Source organism: Trichoplax adhaerens, genomic scaffold (assembly GCF_000150275.1).
Source record: "Trichoplax adhaerens TRIADscaffold_8 genomic scaffold, whole genome shotgun sequence".
In the NCBI taxonomy this organism is placed as follows: domain Eukaryota; kingdom Metazoa; phylum Placozoa; class Uniplacotomia; order Trichoplacea; family Trichoplacidae; genus Trichoplax; species Trichoplax adhaerens.
In genome coordinates, this window is record NW_002060950.1 from 419,958 (window position 1) to 441,833 (window position 21,876).

At 34.8% G+C, this 21,876-nt stretch overlaps 2 protein-coding genes across 2 annotated transcripts; both read right to left on the reverse strand.

Annotated features, from left to right (window-relative positions):
- Positions 1 to 200: 200 nt before the first annotated feature.
- Positions 201 to 7,314, reverse strand: TRIADDRAFT_58512 (DNA directed RNA polymerase II polypeptide B; the record flags this gene model as incomplete). Its single annotated transcript, XM_002114692.1, has 24 exons — positions 201 to 311; positions 1,185 to 1,265; positions 1,346 to 1,541; positions 1,624 to 1,784; positions 1,862 to 1,975; positions 2,044 to 2,151; positions 2,236 to 2,373; positions 2,465 to 2,545; positions 2,620 to 2,741; positions 2,813 to 2,907; positions 2,983 to 3,248; positions 3,367 to 3,562; positions 3,647 to 3,804; positions 3,897 to 4,008; positions 4,094 to 4,233; positions 4,309 to 4,452; positions 4,543 to 4,729; positions 4,883 to 4,960; positions 5,038 to 5,234; positions 5,335 to 5,621; positions 5,737 to 5,993; positions 6,297 to 6,409; positions 6,943 to 7,181; positions 7,305 to 7,314. The coding sequence occupies 24 exons, from the start codon at positions 7,312 to 7,314 to the stop codon at positions 201 to 203; spliced, it is 3,591 nt and encodes a 1,196-aa protein (XP_002114728.1).
- Positions 7,315 to 9,890: 2,576 nt separating this feature from the next.
- Positions 9,891 to 20,613, reverse strand: TRIADDRAFT_58513 (uncharacterized protein; the record flags this gene model as incomplete). The annotated part of the gene is made up of 30 exons (XM_002114693.1): positions 9,891 to 9,983; positions 10,511 to 10,684; positions 10,975 to 11,061; positions 11,169 to 11,271; positions 11,409 to 11,656; positions 12,089 to 13,004; positions 13,145 to 13,421; positions 13,524 to 13,646; positions 13,736 to 14,039; positions 14,190 to 14,382; positions 14,478 to 14,715; positions 14,790 to 15,024; positions 15,120 to 15,369; positions 15,545 to 15,680; positions 15,778 to 16,011; positions 16,121 to 16,228; positions 16,340 to 16,483; positions 16,606 to 16,803; positions 16,898 to 17,107; positions 17,227 to 17,326; positions 17,467 to 17,623; positions 17,711 to 17,760; positions 17,842 to 17,997; positions 18,073 to 18,204; positions 18,404 to 18,529; positions 18,757 to 18,810; positions 18,920 to 19,042; positions 19,246 to 19,404; positions 19,583 to 19,729; positions 20,521 to 20,613. The coding sequence occupies 30 exons, from the start codon at positions 20,611 to 20,613 to the stop codon at positions 9,891 to 9,893; spliced, it is 5,568 nt and encodes a 1,855-aa protein (XP_002114729.1).
- Positions 20,614 to 21,876: the final 1,263 nt, after the last annotated feature.

Consider the following 21,876-nt stretch of genomic DNA (forward strand, 5'->3'; position numbering starts at 1 on the left):
ACTCATTACGCAGCGATCGTATTTAGTATTCAATATAATAAAAAAGATGTATTCTATCTTTATTTATGGGCGTTTTGTGAAAGGATAGCGACGCTCGAACTTTATCATTTTTCTGTTATGAATCTATCTGTGAGTGTGCGATACTTGCGTATTAAAATTTTGCAGTATGATCGCATGTTATCATGAGACACTGAAAAGCTTTAAAATTTGATTGTTGGTTTATGAACCACAGCATGATTTCTACGATAGCAAGTTTTTCCTTGGTTGGTTGTAATAAGTTTACCACTACTAATATCGCTCCTACATCTACTCTAAGAAAACGACAGAATGTAATTATAATATATAATTAATACGAAATTGATGAAATACCAGCATGTTAATATGAAAACGTTCACGAAATTGCAGTTAGTCATTTATTCAGTAATTTAAAAATTATTTCATACTCGTATTTTTGGCAATGCTAATGTAATGAAATATTCAATTGTGGAATTCATTCCACCGATCGTAACTTTTATCAGGAATATTTGATAGAACCGTGCATTGCAAGGCATTATAACTAAATTTAATCCGAATGACGCTTTACATGTAACATTAGTACATGATATGCGATCATAAAACAGCTGTTGTTCATTGGTAGTTAACATTTACTGCACGAAACCAAAATGCGTACTGTACTGTACTTCATAAAATGTGGTGGAAACCATTGACAAAATATACAGGTATCGAATGGCTAGTAACTAATATATAAACAAATTTATTATATTCTTTTTAATAAATAACGTATCTAAAAGTTTACATAGATGCACTGTTCTTTTGAAGACTTCCTTCATTATCGATAAGTACAGTGTCCAGCTGTGAACAGAACCTATTTTTTATCCTAATATACATGAACAATAAACTTCAAAGATTCCATTACAAAGAAAGAAAAGGAACAACAATACGGCAGATAGAGTCAGATGATTCGAACTACCATTACAAATACGAAATATTACAAAAGTGTGTAGTATATATACACATAATAAAACAGGAAAGTACATTCAATCATTTTCGGTACAGTGTATTAAAGTATCACTTTTTTTTTAACGTAACTTCAGCTATCAAATATTGTATCATAGTGAGTTGCTGGCTGTATCATTTCGTAAATAAAATGATATCAAATGATCCTAACAAGCTGAATTTTCTACCATTATTCTTGGCGCAAGGCTCATGGACATTAACTCTTGAAACAACAATTTACACGCATAAGGAATACGAACTTGAGAAATCTAGACCAAGAAAAGAACATACACCCTCTTGTTAGTTATTAAATACAATTCACAGCAAGCGAAAGTTTCTACGAACGTACCCTAGTTTTATTCCTGCAGCCTTTACATTCGTAAGTATCATTTCTTAAATTTGCCACAGCAACCAAACCGCATAGATTGCACATGTGTACGATGTATGGATCTGACGCGTCATATAAACGTTCACGTAAAAATTGTGCAGCACCATGTGAAATTTGGCAATCTCTTTCCATCTCTCCAAATCGTAAACCGCCATCACTACATTGAAAGCAAATTAGATGCATGAGAACAATCACGGTAGGGGCCTATACGTTACGTAGTAAAATATACCACAAATTACCGAGCACGGCCTTGCATAGGCTGCCGTGTAAGATTCTGTAAGGGACCTCGAGCTCGAGCGTGTATTTTGTCGTCTACCATGTGCTTAAGACGTTGGTAATACGTTGGACCCAAAAATACTTGGGTGTTTAATTTACGACCAGTAAAACCATTATACAACACCTAGAAAATAGTATACGTATAAATATTGTTATCTTGTATCATTCAAATTTTGATCTCCGGTCATCTTATTAGCGTACCTCGTTGCCCCTTAAATGGTAGCCATAATCAGACAACAAACTAGAAATTTTCTGTACGGTTAGGGTGTCGTTAAAAGGGGTAGCATCACCAATTTCACCCTTATTTGCTGAAACCTAAGCAGTATCATATAAGTTTATTAAGCATGCAATAAAAAAAAAGCACTTCATAGAAAGAGATGTACCTTTCCTTGTAGACATTCGATCAAATGACCGATTGTCATACGACTTGGAATAGCATGAGGATTAATAATAATGTCTGGCGTAATTCCTTCACATGTGAATGGCATATCCTGAATAATGATAACATAAATAATATAACTGCTGTATATCATGCTATACATCATAAATAAGTGATGAAATGTTAGTTAAATTACCTCTTGACGATAAGTAATACCACACGTTCCTTTTTGTCCATGACGGCTAGCGAATTTGTCACCTATCTGTGGTATTCTAACAGATCGAACTCGAACTTTGGTGAATTTATACCCTTCTTGGCTAACAGTTAATAAAACCTATAATGGTGCATTGTTTCCAATTATTAGAAAGTAACTATTAAATATCGTATTATAGTTAACGGTATTTTTTCATCCATTGGTAACTTACTTGATCAACGATTCCACTTTCACTCGAACGCAACCCTGTACTAGCATCCCTCTTTACGAACCGTTTATTAGTATCTCCTAGCTATACATTAGAAAGGGTAATTAATTAAAGATTTGTAATGGTATAGACTTAGAGGCTAAGAACAGTATCGTTACCGCATCTGCATCTTCAGGTAATAAAGCAGTTTTTCCAATAACAATGTCGCCACCACTAACACGAGTTCCAGGAGCAACCAGTCCATCGTCATCCAATTTATCATACATTGCATTATGCATTCCTGTTGAAGTTATGTAGGTAATCTAAATAGACAATAACTTTTAATATCACTACTACACAAAATTTATATACCTGAACAGGTTTCTTTAGAAGGTTTTTCAAATATTTCTTCAGAATTAAAATCACCACTGGATTCTTGGTCACGATATGATCGATAAAATACAGATCTATATTGAATATGTTGACATTGAGTGTTAAAGCTTGAAGTAATAGCGAGGTTTAAGTCGGCTAAATTAATTTACCGAAATAGACCACGATCAATAGCTCCCCTATTCATGATAATGGAATCCTCTTGATTGTATCCAGTATAAGAAGCGATGGCGACAATTGTATTAATACCTGCTGGTAACTCCCGAAACCTTAAGTATTCCATAGAACGAGTTGTAACAAGTGGCTTTTGCGGATAATACAATACGTGAGCCAATGTATCCATGCGGACATGAAAATTTGTTGTGTATACCCCCATAGCTTGCTTACCCATAGCTGATTGGTACGTATTTCGCGGTGACTAACAATTAATTATTTAAAGAAGTAATATAGACATATATATCATACATTAATACAATACCACTTAATAACTTGGACACGGCAAATCGTCCTATATTGATATTATATGACAATCAAACCTGGTTATGATCTGGAAAAGGAATAATCGAGGCACAGACACCTAATATCATAGATGGATGAATTTCACAGTGCGTATAAGTACGGCAGTAATTAACTCCAGCTGTTAAGTAGTCCGGTGTCATGGCTATCATAACCGTTTCTTCTTCCAGGGTATCGACATATTCAACAATACCGTTTGCAATTAAATCTTGCCATCTATTAATACATAGGAAAAAATATTTATTGATATTTTTAAAATACTACAAATTACTTTGATTAATATTTATCTCCATTCTATACCCAAACACTTCGTAATCATCGGCTGTTTTCATGGACTCTATATGATTTTTCTTTAAAACTAATTTTTGATTTTCCACAATCAGTAGTGGGCGACAGATTCGTCCAGCATCTGTATAAATACGGATTTCTCTATCTCTAATATCTCGAACCATAGATACCTATATCATCAAAGATACAATATAGCATTTAATAACCAGAACTAGATAACAATTTGCTTACCAGTAGTAACGAATTGGTAAAATTATAGTACCTCCGAAACAATTACATCCATTTGACGACGTAATTTTCTTAAAGTTGACATTAGCTGTTCTGGATCCCGGTGAATACCGACCCAACATCCATTCACAAAGATCTTCGTGGCTCTAGATGGCAGATTTGTTGATACCAATTAAAATTTACGTATTGATAAAGAAATAGAAACAAAAATTAAAACGGATTCTAACTTACGAAGCTAGAGCTGAATGAGATACTTCTTCCAGATTTTCCATAGACCATTCTTCTAAAAATTCTAAGATGGGGCTAGGCTGAGAACCAACGGAAATATATGCCATTAAGGCTAAATTTTTAACAAGTCCAACTGCTTGACCCTACAAATTTTCGTAGATAAATCAGTTAATAATTATTGCTTAAATGGGTTCATTACACGTTGAGTAGGTTCTAACCTCTGGTGTTTCAGCTGGACAGATCATCCCCCAGTGAGTATTGTGCAATTGTCGAGGGCGAGCTAATTTACCATCACGGCCAATTGGGGAGTTTAAACGTCGTAAGTGAGATAGCGTTGAGACAAAGGTTAAACGGTTCAATACCTAACAATTGTAAACAAATATTAGTTTTCCATATCGGTTCAAATTGATAGCGAAAATACGTAAGATGTAAAGCCATGTATCACTAATTACTTGTGAAACACCGGCTCTTGACTGATGAGCTTTCTTTTGATCACCCCAGTTTCCAGTAGCGAGTGAGTATCGTAAACCATCGGTAATAATCTTTGTTTTGATAGCAAGTTCCAAGTTGAAGTCTCGCCCATTATCAACAAACTTTTGTGCATACATCTTGACTTCTTTGAGTAGATTACGGAATAATCTGTAAATAGTAAGGTAAGTGGTATGTTATCTCACTTTCTGGCAGTCATGAACTCAATTAACAGAGTAGTCGATATAAATAGTTGAAACAATATCATATACAGGCTTTTACCCTCGGAATAAGAAAGCTAACAGCGGGCCAGCCAAATCCAACCTCTTGTTACCGTAATGATCTCGATCATCCACTTCACGTCTCCCTAGAGCTGTCAGTAATAAACGATGGACCATGTACCTGAAATGGTACAAATTTAAATAATTATAATTTATCATCTTAACATACACAAAGTATTTAAAATAGCCTTGCATTACCCTAGAAAATATGCTTTCTTTGTTTCACAATAATCACTGATACCAACATGTGGCAACATTTCTTTTTGTAATATTTCTCGTGCATATTTGATACGCTTTTCTTTAGTTACACCAGAACGAGAGCCTCGAGATCCAATATAATTTAATGCGACATTTTGCTCCTGAATAACGAAAGCTTCATCAAGTGAAGGCTTGACCTATTCACGAAAGAGTGATTAATTCTATTGAGTATATTTATGATAGTGCCGGAAAGTAATTTATGCCATTACTGCATTATAAATCGAACTATCTACTTACCATTTCCATCAATTCTGGGTCATCAAAATCATAAATGATATGTTCTAGGATATCTCGATCGGCGACAAATCCAAGTGCACGAAAGACAACCATGATCGGTATTTCTTGATTTACATACGGGATCGCAGCGACAATCTTTTGACCGATTACGCTTTTTTTCGATGTGCCGCCACCACGTGCTAACATACTGACCCACAATGTACTCGTTGGACGAGAAGAATTTTCAGTTACAGACCTAATTTCCGCTACATACGCGTACTTTGATTCTTTCTTTTGAAATACATAGACTGTACATATAAAAACAAGTATATTTATTCACAAATTAATCTTTCGATTATTGGATAAAATAAGAGTATATAAATTAATTAAAACCATGTCAATTGTAATTTAGTTTAAGCAGACCGGTATTTGAAGCCATTTTCTCCTGTGCTATGAGTACTTTTTCAGAACCATTAATGATAAAATAACCACCGACATCCAAAGGACATTCATTTAACTCAGTTAAGGCATGATCAGCCATGTTGTGTAATAAACAATAAGTTGATCGTAACATGATGGGGATTTTGCCAATAAACGTCTTTGGGTGGCACTTTACTTCAGGTTCATTATTTCCTTTGGTTATAGTTTTTGTGATATCTACGTATAGAGGTGCTGAGTACCTGAAAAGAAAAATGGCATCAAGTATACAAACTGTTACTCAATCGAATACGTACTTATTATTGTGTAGAAATTCTGATATTTGAATTAAGATTTAACCTTAAGACCGTAACCGATAAAATTGAAAAATTTTTCAGATTAAAAGTGTTTATACTCGTACAGTAATTAAGATATAACTTTAAGAGCAAGGAATGGAATGTCATACGCTGTTTATCAATGCAAGTTACATCATTACACTAGTAGAGTCGCACATTTAGCATTGTTCTCCTTGATTATCACTGACATTAACAGTAGATTTGTCTTACGTTAAGTTCCTTAAACGCGCTTGGTTTGACATCATAGGTGTTGGTGAGCCATCTTTCTCCCAAAAAGTTGGTTTAGATAAATAAATCTGATCAAATTTCAGCTGATATCGAACCTAATTGAATCGTATCGGATAGAAATGATTCTAAAGTAAGTGAACATTCAAAAGTCTAGAGTAACTAACGGTTACGTTTGTGATCTTGATTCAAACATGAAGCCAATGATACATTTAATTTCATTATTTATTTGCTTTAAGTACATTAAAGTATCAAAAGATTTGATGATAATACGGTAACATTATTAAATAACCATTTAGAACAAATACTGGACTGTTTAAACTACTATCTTCCAAAGAGCATCATGGACAGATCGATCGTAGTTAGGAATACGAAAATGGTGGAAATGTTGAAGCTCGGACTATAGTACAACAGCTGCCAATTAAGGCCAAACTTTCTATCTCAACTTTCAGTATTAACATCGATTAACGTATACATTAGCAGCGTCTAGTCTAAACAAGCATTGAGCATAATTCAACCAGTTGATTGAGGTAGACTACTTAATTCTGAAAGTTTGCAGTCATACAATTTCCAGTTGCATTCTGTCACTGTTGGCCATGCTGAATGAGGAGCGCATAACCGATCTGCTTACCGATTGTTGTTCCTCCGAAGAATGATGTTGGGTCTCTCCTTGTATATCGATCTGTGGTGAATCTTCCACAATCCTTTGCACTGACATCTGGATAAATTCATCGAAAGAGTCTAACTGCTGACGGACTAAACCTTTTTCATTAAAATAAGCATTGATAACCACCCAACAGGCTTCTTGCCATAGATCTGTCTCAATTTCATCATCATCGATCGGCTGATCGGTTAGATCGTAACTGTCAACTGTTCAATACATGAATTAACAATCATTATAAGTTCCATAAACATGAATCAAATTACATCATTTCCATGAAGATCATCACTTGTCCTAGCTGATATTAAAAGCAAAGAAAAAATTGGACTTACCGTCGTCCATTTTGCTGTGCTTCAAAATGAATCCGCCGTTGTCGGCTTGAGAGATTTCAAGACTGAAGGACGCCTGGCGCTCTACCGCACTATAAGTGCTGTTACCGTAGTAGCGGTACAATACTGTACAGTATTAGAAATGCTGCTCTACTTTAGTGTATACAGTACTAGTCCTGTCCAGTACTGTACTGAAAGTCAGCAGAACCAGAGCACAACTTCTGTCCGTCTGTATTTCGATGGTCAAATTACTATAGATTGCACGTGTAAGCCATAGTGTACAGTAACCTAGTAAGGTAATACAGGACAAGACAGTACAATACTGGCCAGGTAAAATACAGTATGTAGTACTGTACATTGTACAGTACAGCGTACTGTATAGTCGTGGACTACTGTACTTCCGGACCGGTGCACTGAACTCAGACGGTCGGACACTTCGGTTTCATCCTGTTCTAAACACTTCGTTTCGCTAAAATGTTTTGAAGCGGATGCTCGCGATGCTGTCATTCGCTTATTTTTTTTCTACTAAATTAAGTAATATAACATTGAAATCTATTCTATTTTACCAAGTTCTGCTCAAAAGCAGTTGTAGAACGTCAAAGATGTATCTAGTAGTTTATGGTAGAATGCTATCAGAAGTTATACCATGAGCTTTTTTTAGTAGTCCATAAGGCAGAGTGCTGTAAAATGGAATAGTGGCTATATAAAACCGGTCAATTCAGTCTAGTTGATTTTGTTTTTTTTAATTTCTTGTCTCTTCCGTCATAGTCTTGTCCCATAAATTAGACGTAATTGATTCTAGAATTGTCCTTGATATTCAAATATGCATTACGACACTATTCTACCTGGATTTTATACTGTACTGTAGTAGTTGCTGTCAATCCCTTTCTTGTGCTTCATTAGAATGGCAATCTCTCCTCAATTAGGCTAATCGAGCGTTTAGTAAAGGAGCCACTACTCCTATAACGCTGATAATACATTGGATATAACACAATATCACAAATCATGTCGACTTTCTAATGTTTTATCCAATATCCAATGATAACAGGAATTTTAATGATTGTTTTCTAGTTAGCATGGACTGTTATGCGGGTAGAGAATACTGTACTGTATAGCTCCAGATGTCAATTTCGGTTTACCGCGCTAAGAAAGAATTACTTTTAACGTGAATGGATATTAATAAACGGCTCATTACCCTTATTGCCTTCATGCAATGCATTTACTGTTCAAATCATCATTTTTAACGTGAATGAATGTTGATAAAATTTGATAAAATCAAATTCCTGAATAGTAACTGTAATATATTTTGTAACGTTAACGTATATAGAACATAATCCGTCAGCATAGTGATGCAAAATCGAGTCACCTTTGAAGTATTATTGTAAAATAATATTCTAGAAGTATAATATTATAAGAGCATAATCCGTCAGCAAAGCGACGGGAGTTTGTAATATTATAACAGCATAATCCGTCAGCATAGTGACGGGAGTTTATACTAGTTCTATCCAAATTAGCCTTCATTTGTCTTGGTTGTATACTTCCAAACTACTGTATTACTTCAGCAATAACTTATACTGGCACTCTGCATCAAGGCTTTATAGAGCTTATCCCATTTTGCTGCACTTCACGACGCAACAACCCTAATCAGATGATAGCCCTGGCTATTTCTCTTTCGAAAAATTTACAAATACTTATTATACAATGAAACTGAAAACTATATCTACTGCATGCAAAGTTGATGCGAAACAATATCGTAAATAGTTTTACTAATCTGAACGGCTAACCTTACTACTGTACTGTATATATATATATACATAACACAAGGAAATCAGCTTGCCTGCTACTCGCGAATCGTCAGTTTTGCTGGGCTTTATACTATTCAAATTTTAAAATTTTAAAAATTGAATTTGCAGTAAATATTTCCTTATCAGCAATAAGACTTCAAACCTGTCAGTAGAGTAAAATCATATTCTCATCATAACGGATGATTTGTAGCTTAGGATAGCACACCAGTAAATAGAATATGGAGCTATTTACACATCTCGCTACATTCAAGGTACTATCTTAAAGTTTTTGTCAAATTTCCGTCAGAATAGGTTACTTCAAGGAAATAGTGATCGCAATTATGAGATATACAAGTATTCAAACGGCTCATGTTGCAATAGTGATCCAAGCTCAGAACTTCTGCGAATCATCAATTTCTTATTATGGATCAGTAATGACATGCTGTTAGCTCAATCATTTCCCACTTACTTTGGTTTTTCTGTACTTACATTTATTTCTAACTACATGTCATCTTATGAGAAGAAATACAGTATTAAAAGCCAATAGCACCGTAGAACATGACAGTACCCATTAGGTGTATTACTGGTAAGCGCAATAAATAACTTTACGTTAATCTGTACACTTAACAAGTTTTTATTCCTTGCTCCAGCATATTGCAACTACTTGTGGATCAATACAATGCTAAGTAACGTTTTAGATTTATGCTGTCCCACCTCTAGCTGAAGAATAACATTAGTAATACTATCGCTACTTTACACTAAGGCATTTTCGAAGACCAAGTAATGAATACTGTACATTTGCGATCTACGTGTTATATTCACTGTCAGTACTACATAGAAAACTGCAGCGCAGTAACACATATGTCAATAAGCCACTAGTACATTCAGATAACTGGATCTAGATAGAATTGAAAATTGCTTTCATAATGACATGCATATAAATAATAAGAATGAGAATGAAAATATAGCGAACTTTCAAGATAATAAAACAGCTAACTCAATTACATTAAATTTACAAATTTAAGTACAGCTAGCCCAAAGACAAAGAATGGTCATCACGGACTATCATCGAAAAACTGTAAAAAAATCGCGTTTACGAACTCAAAAAATTTCTTCTATAAAATATTAATTAATCAAATATCAGCTAATTTGATAAGATCTTAATATTGGAAATACAATACATCATTATAGAGCTACAATTGTATACTGGATATAATATAAGATTTAAAGGAGTTTAAGGACAACGCGTAATTCAATACGGATTCGATAGCTGATAATAATATATTAGTCTAAATTTTACACTAATTTGAAATAGACTAGAAAAAATATATCGTATACCTCCATTAATTAAGCAGATGAATATCGGTACGAGACTACTTCTTGAATGGGGATGAAAATTCGTAATCGGATAACTGATTATCTTACTAAATCGGTCAAAGTAGGATCTGGTGATACCGATCTACTAACTCTTCGCAAGCCGAATGCTCCAGTTTGAGCCGACATAGCCTCCTCGTTTCTTTGTGAACAAAGCTTCTTTCGCCAATCCATAGCTAATCTAATTACGGGGTCATCAGGACTGGCATTCGCATCTAAATCAATCTAAGCATCCGTACATAGTAAAGGCCAAATAAATATCAATTTTGAAGAGAACACGAGTATACCTCGCGCGAATTGTAAAACGGTTTTAATAACTCTTCCACTCCACTATATCTTAAAGTATGCGTGAACCTTACTAGGAAACTTCTATCGACCGTTGATCGATCAGAGAACTTTGCAGATTATGACTTTAAGAAACATACAGTATTTAGTCTATATATTCCCTTACAGTAACTTTAAAAATTCACAAATTAAGCATGTACTTATGCGTAATGCCTTCATTACAGATATACCTTAAGGCACGCAGCTTCTGTGACTTTTAATCCTTTCATAACAACATAATTTAAATTTTTGGAATTTTCAATTAAAGGGTGATCATTCTGAAAGTAAATTAAAACGGATTAATTTATTTGGTATAGTATCGAGTCCTCACGTAGTTACCAACAGCAGCAAGTTATTATTCACCCATATTGATTAAGTAGCATACCGATAATGAGTGACTTAAGTTTTCATTAACAGTGCACAGCATCTTTAATTGCATACTAATCGTCTGAATTTGATCCGCACATAAACGTAACTCCTCTTGGTTGCTAAAGTTATGAGAAGATTTATTAATATAGGTAAACCGCAATGTCAGGAAATCTACAGCATTCTATATAAAAGCATAAGCCAGTTATCGCTGCAATGAGCAAATTATGAGGGCTACATGACAAATACTGTTACATACCCCTTGTCAGTGCAAATATTTGACATATGTTGCATAAATTTGCCAATGAGTACAGCATTTTCAGCAATATTTTTAGCTGAAACAGCCATGGTATGTGCTGATACTGTACTAGATGGCCTTTCTGCAATACTTGTCAGCTGATCTACTCGATTAGCCATTTCTTTTGCGGCTCTGATAACAAAATTTCCGTCTTCTTCCCAAACATTGATATCCTCCTGCATTTCAAATGTTAACTTTATTCGATTGTTCTAAGAAAAGTTGACATATTACAGCAAAGATAAATCCCTACCATCTAGAACTATATTACACGTAATACATATACAGTATCCTTTTATTTCAAAGGTAATGGCAAAAGAAATATTGTTTGAATATAAATAACATAATAACATGAAAATAGTGTACAAGAGAGCAAAATGGTTACACATCGATATAAACTTATAGAATTCTTTTTTAGCCAACATACTGCAAGTAGTTTATGAAGGAAGTGTTTTGTAAAACTCAGCAAAACGCATGTTTTGCTGCGCATTTCTGGTTGTAGCTTGGTTTTTTAGCGATAACAATGCATTAAAACTACGTGAAGCTCAAGTACATTCTGTAATAATATTTATTTACTTATTTTAATTTATCGATTAAAAATAGCAAATTATACGGTATTGCGCCTATAGACTGTCATCACTTACAACAACTGATCTGGCAGGGAAATTTTTAACTTTACCATCGCTGACGTGATCAGAGCTATTAAGGTTAACAGATTTCTTGACGCCCTTATTATTTAAAAAGCTTTCTGGAGGCTCCTGTCTTACGTTTGATGATAACCTGGTATTATCTGTCGCCTTTGTAGACGTATCATTAATCGCATGCATGTATCCCTTAACCTTCAATTCAGAGAATCTTTTTGAATCACTAGCCTTGCCAAAATTATTACGCTCGGTATCTATTTTTGACGACCCCATTGGTTCCAATTGAGTACTTGCTTGCAATTTCGTCGTTAGCACATTTTTATCGTCTTCACCAAGCGTATCAGAGGGTAACTGCGAAATTTTACTAGTGAAATAGTCGTTGGAACTATCTGACGTTCCTTTAGAAAGATTCCTTAATGACGACAAGTATCCGCCGATATTTTCAGGCTGACGGAATTGGGTGGAAGGGATGGTCGGCTTGGTATTGTTGGAAGAACCTACACTGGCTGTATCCAAACGTTGAGCTTCAGCATTGGCATTGCTTGAATCGGTCATAGAATTAACATTAGATGACGGATAGATAGATGTTGACGTAATACCAATATGGACAGAATCTGTAGCTTGTGACTCTAATCTCTGTTTAGGATTGACAGATGAAAAGGTAGCTGTTGCTGTGTTCATTCCATTGTTTAGAAGAGAGTTATCGTAATTGCTATTTACTGACTGATGTTCTGAACGATTAAACACTGATTGCAAAGGAGGTTGATCACTCATTAAATTTCTTGCAGAATTTAGTACACTAACACCTGCAGCCTGCTGATGGGGATTAAAGACCACGTTACTAGTATATGTATTAAAGATCGTATTAGGATTTGGTGAGAAGGCTGACTGGGGCTTATTGTACGGTTGATCATAGCTATAATGAAACACAGAATTCTTTTTAATTATGATAAAACTTACGGTATTAAGAAAACCTTACGCAGTATGTAATCTTTATTTACAGAAATTCATAAAACTTTATACTAAAGGGTACAATAGTTCATATTCGATAATTACTTTTGTGACATTGCTGAGTATGGTCTTTCTGGTCGGTTGGTCGTATAGGATGTGGTAGCCAAATTCGGTTGCGATAACGCTACTGAAGATGGCTTTAAATCACTTAATCGACTGTATGGCTCGTTCGTTTCTGTAACGATATTAGAACTTCTAGCCATAGGAAGAGTTTGTTGTGGATACGTTGGTAGAGGAGCTTGGATAGTATTCGCACTTGCTCTTGGTGGTCCTTGTTGCGCATTCATATCATATTTTAGACCGAAGAGCTCTTGAACTGTGGCTGTACAGTTTACAAAAGATCGTAAGAAACGGCGTTATATTAGTCAAAGTTGCTTTCATATCGAATTTGCACACGGCAAAAATAGTTTTTACTTTCACGTACATGATACAGCAGCAAAATTTACATCTTCAATTCGATCAAGCTTATGTATTAACAAGCAAGCTTTTGATGCCCATTGACGCCTAACAAGTTGGAACCACTCTACACTCAGCTGATCAGGATTTTCTATGAAGATAAATTTTAATTAATAGGAATTTTTTTATAGTTAGCGTAACCCACCTTAATGTGTAAAGCTTTTTGCATAATATGTTTACCTGCCAATCCTCTAGCAGCACTTATCACCTTTGGTGTAAGTTTTTCAACTGAATTGCTGGTAACATGAATTAACTTTACTTGCTCTTCCTTCTTCGAATTAGCAACAGCCGCATTGGCATACTTTTTTACTCTAGCTACACGAGCAGTTAATGTGTCAGCCTGAACCTGAAATGACTGCAAAAGCTGCATACCATGATTGCCACCATAAGATTTACTTATTGCAAGTGCAGCTCCAGCTAAATTGTCGACAGGTGAAGAAACATCTGCAGTGAGATCATCAACAACAGCTGAAAGTAGATGAACCTGCATTTTTTGCAGAAATCAGATCAGACATTAGTTGATATTAGTAATAAAACATAAAAATATAGAATCAATGGATAAAAATATGTAATCTGCTGTTAAAGCTTAGAATATAGATACTGTAAATAAAGTCGAAATTTAAATATAACATACTTTTGATGCCCACTCTCGTTGTAATAAGGTCAATCTTTCTGACGAAGCTTGATGCGCTGAGCCTTCTCGACTAGTCTTTTGAGATCCAGAAGTTTCAACCGCAATCCAGGCTAGATCCATTATTTCATGGGTTAAACGTTCAATTGCTTGCATGTTTGAACGAAAACTTTCAATTTTCTTAACTTCATCACAACTACAGAATTACGCATTATTTAAAAAAAGCTAAGCACTCTACCGTAAAGAAAATCAAAAGGATCGATAATAATAATACTTTTTCTACAGTAGTACCTAGAAATTGACGTTGTGCTTATTTCTTTTAATACATTACGGTAAGTATTGAGGGTTTTCGCTCTTTCGTGCACAGCTCGTCTATCGCCGAGTTGAGCTGCAGAAATCAATGCCTCTACTGGTGCTACGGTTCCTTTTATGATACCATCAAATGCTTCCATCAACGATTTAACTTCTACCCCCCACTCACGACGTAATATCTCCAATTGAATTAGGAAACTTTCTGGCATCGAATTTTCTGAAGAAAGAAAAAATTTATTTCGTAGGACCAACATAAACTGGACACCGCTGCAATAAATTTCATAATTATACCTGATAAGTGTAAATGCAATGTTTTAGCGGTTGAGATCAGCAATTTCATTGTGGAGTTAACGCTGTCGATATGTTGTCTTATTAATATAATATGCTTTTTTAACAATTGTGAATGATGGTCTACTTCGAGATCAAACGAGCTACCAAATGTTAAACTAAGTTCCTCCTCAGCAGCAGTGATAGTTGAAACAGCAATTTGCTGCAATTTCATGACGTATGTATGGAAGGCATCAATCTAGAAAAGGTTCATAATAGGTTATTTATGGCAACTATTACAAAATTAAGTTAAGATTACAATCTGTTAAGCGTTAATATAAATCTGAAACTAACATGATTGTTAAGAACTTCAGCATTTCCTAGATGAGCAGTAGCAGCAACACGAGTTGCTGGTGTAGACCATCCGTCAATGAATTTATCAACATCCGCAGCTAATACTTGCATTTTGAAGGACCAATCCTGGCCCCGGACACGAAGTTGATCAGTAATTTCTCTTCTGTTTCTATTAACAACTGCTAACTGCGCTGCACTAATAACCTGAGGAGCTAGCTTCCGCAATTCCATAATCGTCTGAATAACCAGACTATATTAATTGAAACGCATTTAAAGGATTTAAATTAAAATATATTGGGGAAAACAGACGGTTTGCAAGATAACTACGTAGTTTATGGAGGTAGCAATTACTAAATTCTAAGAAATAATCATGCCTTTTATCTTTGCTAGTTGAGCGATCGGAAGTTATTTGAGCTAGATCTGACAATTTCTTGCTAGCATCAGAAATTAGCGAACAAATTCCAGAAATATCTTCACCATTGACCGATGCATCCACTAAACGTGATATTGGAGAAGCAAATACTTTTGGTGCTGCTGAAGCCATAACTTCATCCGCATCGCCTATAGCAAAATCAAACGTTATCATGGAACAGATTTATATTACTATTCAGATTACACTGTAGAAGTAACCATTACAATTATTAACTGTTTTGCGTACCTATCTCGGAGATGATATTTTTATAAAGATAATCGTATTCAATAGTTTCATTCTGTGAAGAAATACTTTTGGAATCATCCTTGCTTCTGTCATCATAAAGATCTTGGTCGTTGGTACTTCTGGGCTTCGCCATGTTCGAATGTCCAAACGATGGACTCAAGCGTGAGGTAGGCTGATTTGAGATATTTCTGGTATGGTATCGGCTTGGAGGACCGCGAGCGTTTACTTCGCTATCTAATGTTATAATAGTTATATATAGTACCATAAACAACTCTAAGAAGCGTATTGAATATAGTGACTCTATAATTCCTTAATGTCTTCTTATAATACTACATCAACTGACTTGGTAGTTGTGATGAAACCAAATTTCGATCAGGTAACCGCCTTGGGGAGTCATCAGTGTAATTGGAAGGAGCTCTGTCTCTTCGTGAACTGTCTTCTTGATTGCTGCCTATAAGGGAAGCATAAGCCATTGGAATACTATTGAGTACGCACGCTAAAAGTGCCAAGAGCAAGTTCTAATTAATGCAATTGTACATATATAAATACATGTATTATGTACCCGCAAATTGAGGTATAAAAATTGCACATAGTTCTCTCATAGTTTCTAATATTCTATTGGTTATATCCAGAAATTGTTGTTGCCGGTCATAATCTTTGATATCACTTATGACTGCAGTTAAGGTGATCTTAAGTTGCGGTATAACTGAAAAGTTCAATATTAAAGGAGATTGATTTTGTAAAATTTAGAATGATAAAAATAAAATGATAAAAGATCGGAAACGCAGGATGCAGTAATTAGCTATATAGAAAGCAATAATTACTCACTCGATTCAATTTCTGCTCCAATATTTTCTACTTTTTGATAGTAGCGGTTATCCAAATCAGGTAGCTCTACGCTACGAACTAAGTCCATAGCTCTTTCTAAACACTTTCCGGCATGGTTAGCATACTTCGCTACAATATCCTTTTCTTGACTTCGTAAACCATCTTGACATTGTCTAATGTTACTATAAATCTCTACTTCTGCAATGTTGATACAATCACTGGTAACATTAGAAATTATTATTTCACAAAAATTACTTGTTTAGCATACATAATAGTAACAGTAATGATTTACCTGAAATTTTTAGAAATTTTATAACATCGACTATTTTATCTACAGCGGTGACCATCTGTGTTAACCTTTCCATCCAATTGTTACAGACATTTTCTAGTTGAGTATAAAGCCTTTTATCACTAGGATTCACACGCAGCATCCGAGAAGTTGTTAATACATCTCTAGTTAACTTTTCTAAAGCTTTAGCTGCTACGCGAATTCGCTGCACGCCTATTGTTACAATGCATCATATGCAGTAAAATAAATGGATTAGATACCTTTACAGGGCGCCACATTTATTCATGATGATGATTTGTGCGCAAATGTAATCTTGACAATTCAAAACTTACAAATAGAATCGCCAAAAAATGAAGCACAGTTAGCTACTTCAAGTATTCTTTCAGCAATGTTTTGAAAGTTATTCTCGTTCTTTGTTACAGTGTAGTTGCTCTAATTTTAAAAGATATCTATATATGATTGCACATTTCTTACAGCACATCCACTATTAAATTTTTATTACAATCAATGATAATCGATTATCACTAGATAATAAAATTAAATGCAATATTCAAGAAACATACGATTCTTACCGGTATACCAGATCTTCTATCGTACAGTAGCAACTCAATTGATGAATTTGTATCGGCTAAGGTGTCAACAATATGATAAGTTGTAACTTCTTTTACTGTTATCATGAGGTCATGCAGTTCCATCAACAGTCTTTCACTACGCATATCGAATAACCCTCTTTACAAGATATTTATAGAGCAATTAATATATTTCCCAAGTACAATTATGAAGAAACATTTACTGAATCATTACTAGAATAACTACCTATCAGCAGCAGTACCATTATCGTTTAGCTCATTGCGAACGTGGAGAACCTAACATCATACGAAAATCATGCTAAAATTAGAATATGTATAATACAAAAAGCTAATGTACGCAAATTAATATCAACATACTTTTTCAGCTTGTTCTACAATATCATCCCTTCTCTTTTCACGACTCAAACGAGCGACTTTCATGCTTGCACGAATAATGCACGATACATATAGATCAAGCTCACCATTAATACTTCTTGTTGATGGACTGAAGGCATCAGTCAGTAACTGCCGAATCTATCATGGTATTTCGAATTCGTTTATCATTATGTTGCTATTTAATCATAATTTAGTTATAGGATTATTTGTTACCTTATCTAGGCAAAATATAAATTCTCCCGACTCATCGTCATCAGGTGATGGTCCATCTTGGCGGCGTTGTACAGTTCGTATTATATCTGCAGATGCAACACGAATTTGACCAGCAGCATATTCTTTATTCGTCTAAAAGATGAGGAGTGTAGCATAGAATTAATATTAAATTTCATGTCTTTTAAATATTTATATTTCGCTATTCAACAACGATCGATACATTTTATACTAAGTTTATCATTCCTATCACAATCAAAGCTATGAAACATATACTATTCTTGCGTACAGCAACTTCTAGTATGGTATTAATCAATTAAAGCTATGAATCGACCTTTCCTTCTTCATTCAATCCAGAAGCAATTTGCGACTGCATTAAGCGCGATAAGATTACTGCATTTTCTTGCATTGTTTTTAGCGATCTGACTAGCGTTTCACGACAAGTTTTATTAATCAATTCCTATATCAAAAAAGCCAATAAAAACCTTACATCCTTCATATGCTACTGTACTATCATTAATATGCAGTATTTTATATAAATTAATCGATCGCTCCACTTCTATATAATAAGTGTAAACAATTTAACAGCTAATTTTCTACGCTTTAAATTTATGGTTACACAATATACAAAGAAAGGGCTTCCAAAATAATTAATTTAATTTAATTCTTAATACATATGGAACATACTTTTTGCCGCTTGTTGACAAGATCCAGCAGCAATCTCACTATAGTAGTGAAATCCTAATTAGAAAGCAATACAATCATGTTAGTTGAAGTATTACACTTTCATAGTCTCTTTGATAGAGATTATAATCATTTTTATCCGTAATAATCATTAAATTAAACTTACAACCAAAGCTTTGGTTAACTTTTGCATTGTATCGCACTCTTCAACTAACGTTACGTAGTTCATTAACTGATTGGCAGCAAATACAATTTGACGTATTTTGCTAGCATCTGTTGTAACTAACACCTTGAGAAAGGGATAGAAATAAACCATAAGGGCATTGGATAATATAATTAATTGGAAACGCACGTTATGTACAAAATAATAAGCTATAACAACAAATGAAATATTGACAAAAAACACATACACATACACTGACATTTATACAGTAGAAAGTTACGATAAGATCATTTATTAATATCAGTCTAAAATTTAGTTGGTAGCCTTACTTTGATAACACTTTCCAAGAGTTCACGAAAGTTAGTGACTAAGTTGGCTAAACCGGATTGAGAATGAGGATCACGTACAAGTGTATGAGCAGCATTAAGTAAATTCTGCTCAATTGTTTTCAATTTTTCACATGCATTTCTCATATCAGCTTTAAGTTCCTATATGTTTTTATAGTAAGTAAATAATGATAATAATAATTATTAATATAGTAGTATTAAAATAGGTCGGAGTTAAAGTGTCAGTAAATTCTGCTATACAAATAATGCAAGCCTGGAATTGATTCAATCACGTTCAATTAATTAGTGAACCATATGAGATCTAATTCAATTGACTTACAGAGTCATCAGATGTTGATATTGAAGTTACAGCATTTGCTTCGAGATTTTTGCAAGTGCTTACAAAGGAATTGACAACATCCAGCATATCAGGTATAGCAATGTTACTACGTTCAGCTTTCTCACTTAAAATAATAAGTTGCGACACCTAGCAAAAATAAAAGAAAATATTTAAGAGCTCAATCCAGTTAGCGTTGTACATTGAAGAGTAAAGAAAGGAAGGGTAAGACATAGATAGGTAAAAGAAAAATATCCATGAGCTTTACTAGCCAATATCGTAGTGCTCGCTAAGTATAGAGTATTGAGTAGAAAATTGTTTTACCGTACAGTATTATTAGTAGTCCAGTCTTTAAAGCGATGGATTTACGTTTAGACGATGTAAACAATGGTCAACATCACGATGTTGGCTAACATTCTATTATTTTGGCATCAGTAAGGTGAATTTCAAATGCCAATTGTATAACAATTATTACGTACCGTTATTAAGAGTTTTTTTAATTTTAATTAATTAATCGTGTGTTCGATTGTCTGCAGATAACCTATCTATAATTAACTATACTCGTAAATACGTTGTAACGTCCATCATCGCCCAAGGCGACCAAAGGAGGCATGTCACACAAACCGTTGTAAAATAGCAGAATGTTTTATCTTATCTTATGACTAAACTCGGATCATATCAACTCTACGGCATCGTTATATCTCAATTAGAGCAGCACATAAAAGAAAATTTTAGTCAACTTGACTATACTGTATCAATTTGAAACCAACTCCTTTACACATTGACAGTAGTTGAACGTCAATTGGTAAGCTCAGTTCTTGTTATGAGCGTTCCCTTTTGATCGTAGTTTGAATTTGATTCAATCTTGATCTACCGTAAGTGCTTTCATTTTACTACAAAATCGAACTTGAAGTCAGAATCATTCAACCCCATTATCTTACCCGAGCTGCAATTGGTGCAACCACTACTTCAATCCACTTCGTTTTAGATATAGACGATAACGTCGCTCCAACTATCGCGCTGTTCAAAGCCATATTTGACGCTGTGCTTGTTTTAGGATATTTTTCTTCTCGTAGGCGCTTTGATCAGAGTTTTGCAATTTTGAACGCCTTTTTACTGTCCTGTACTGTATACTATACTGTGTACAATACAGCAGTGTAGTGCCTGTACAGTACGTTACGTTACAGAAATGAGACGATCTTTTCTACTGGACTGGACTAGGTACTGCTGTGTACAGTACGGTACAGTACATTGTCAACTCACGATTGAGCTATGCACTGTATACTACAGTAGATTGTACAGTACTCCTGTACAGTACTGTACAAATTTATCCCGTTATTGTAAGTTCGTAACGTAACGGTCAGTCAAATAACCGGGGATTACCATGTCAACTGTGCTGTAAATTGCAGAATCTGTATTACTAAAATTTCAATTTATTGCTGCAGATACATCATTTTGCATAATATTGTACTGTAAGCAGAAGAAGCCGCCAATAATAGCAGTAATGATATAAAATTACTATTGGAGCAGCAATGATGTCAAGATTTCGTGGATCACATGATCCAAGCTGTTACCATCGCGACGCGTGGTCTGCTCATTTTACCTCAGTTTATACGCAATTTTGGCATAAGTACAGTACTGTACAGTACTTGACTCTGAGTTATACTGTACTGTACACTGTAAAGCAGTACCGTACGGCTGTACAGTACCGCAGAGATACTGTAGTACAGTACGACCAGACCAGACCATAAAGAGACCATCAATGATTATCAAAGACACGAGTTCTGTACTGTACTGTACGGTACGGTACTGTACAGTACAGTACACCAGGATTGTTGAAATGTAATGTTTAATACTGTACAACTGTACTGTACACTGAACAGCTTGACCATTTAGTGTACAGTACTGTACTGTACTGTACTTTAGTGCACGCATGCATTTCCAGTACGCGCAATGACTTTCCAGTACACGCATGCATTTCCAGTACCTGCAAGACTTTCCAGTACATACTGTATATGCGTGACATTTCCTAAAGTACTGTACAGTGTACTGTACAGTACTGTACTGTACAGTATTCAAAGTTTTACAGTGCATCATTTACAGTACAGTACTGTAGCCCACCCTATTGTATAGTACTGTACAGTACAGTACAGTACACCGTGATTTACGGGACTGTACACTCAGTGTACTGTACGGTGTAACAGGTGTAACAATACAGCTCAGTACAACACTCCTGAGGTTTCGTTTTTGAGCGAGCGCACTTTTCCGATGTTAACCGGAGATGGAATAATATGAAA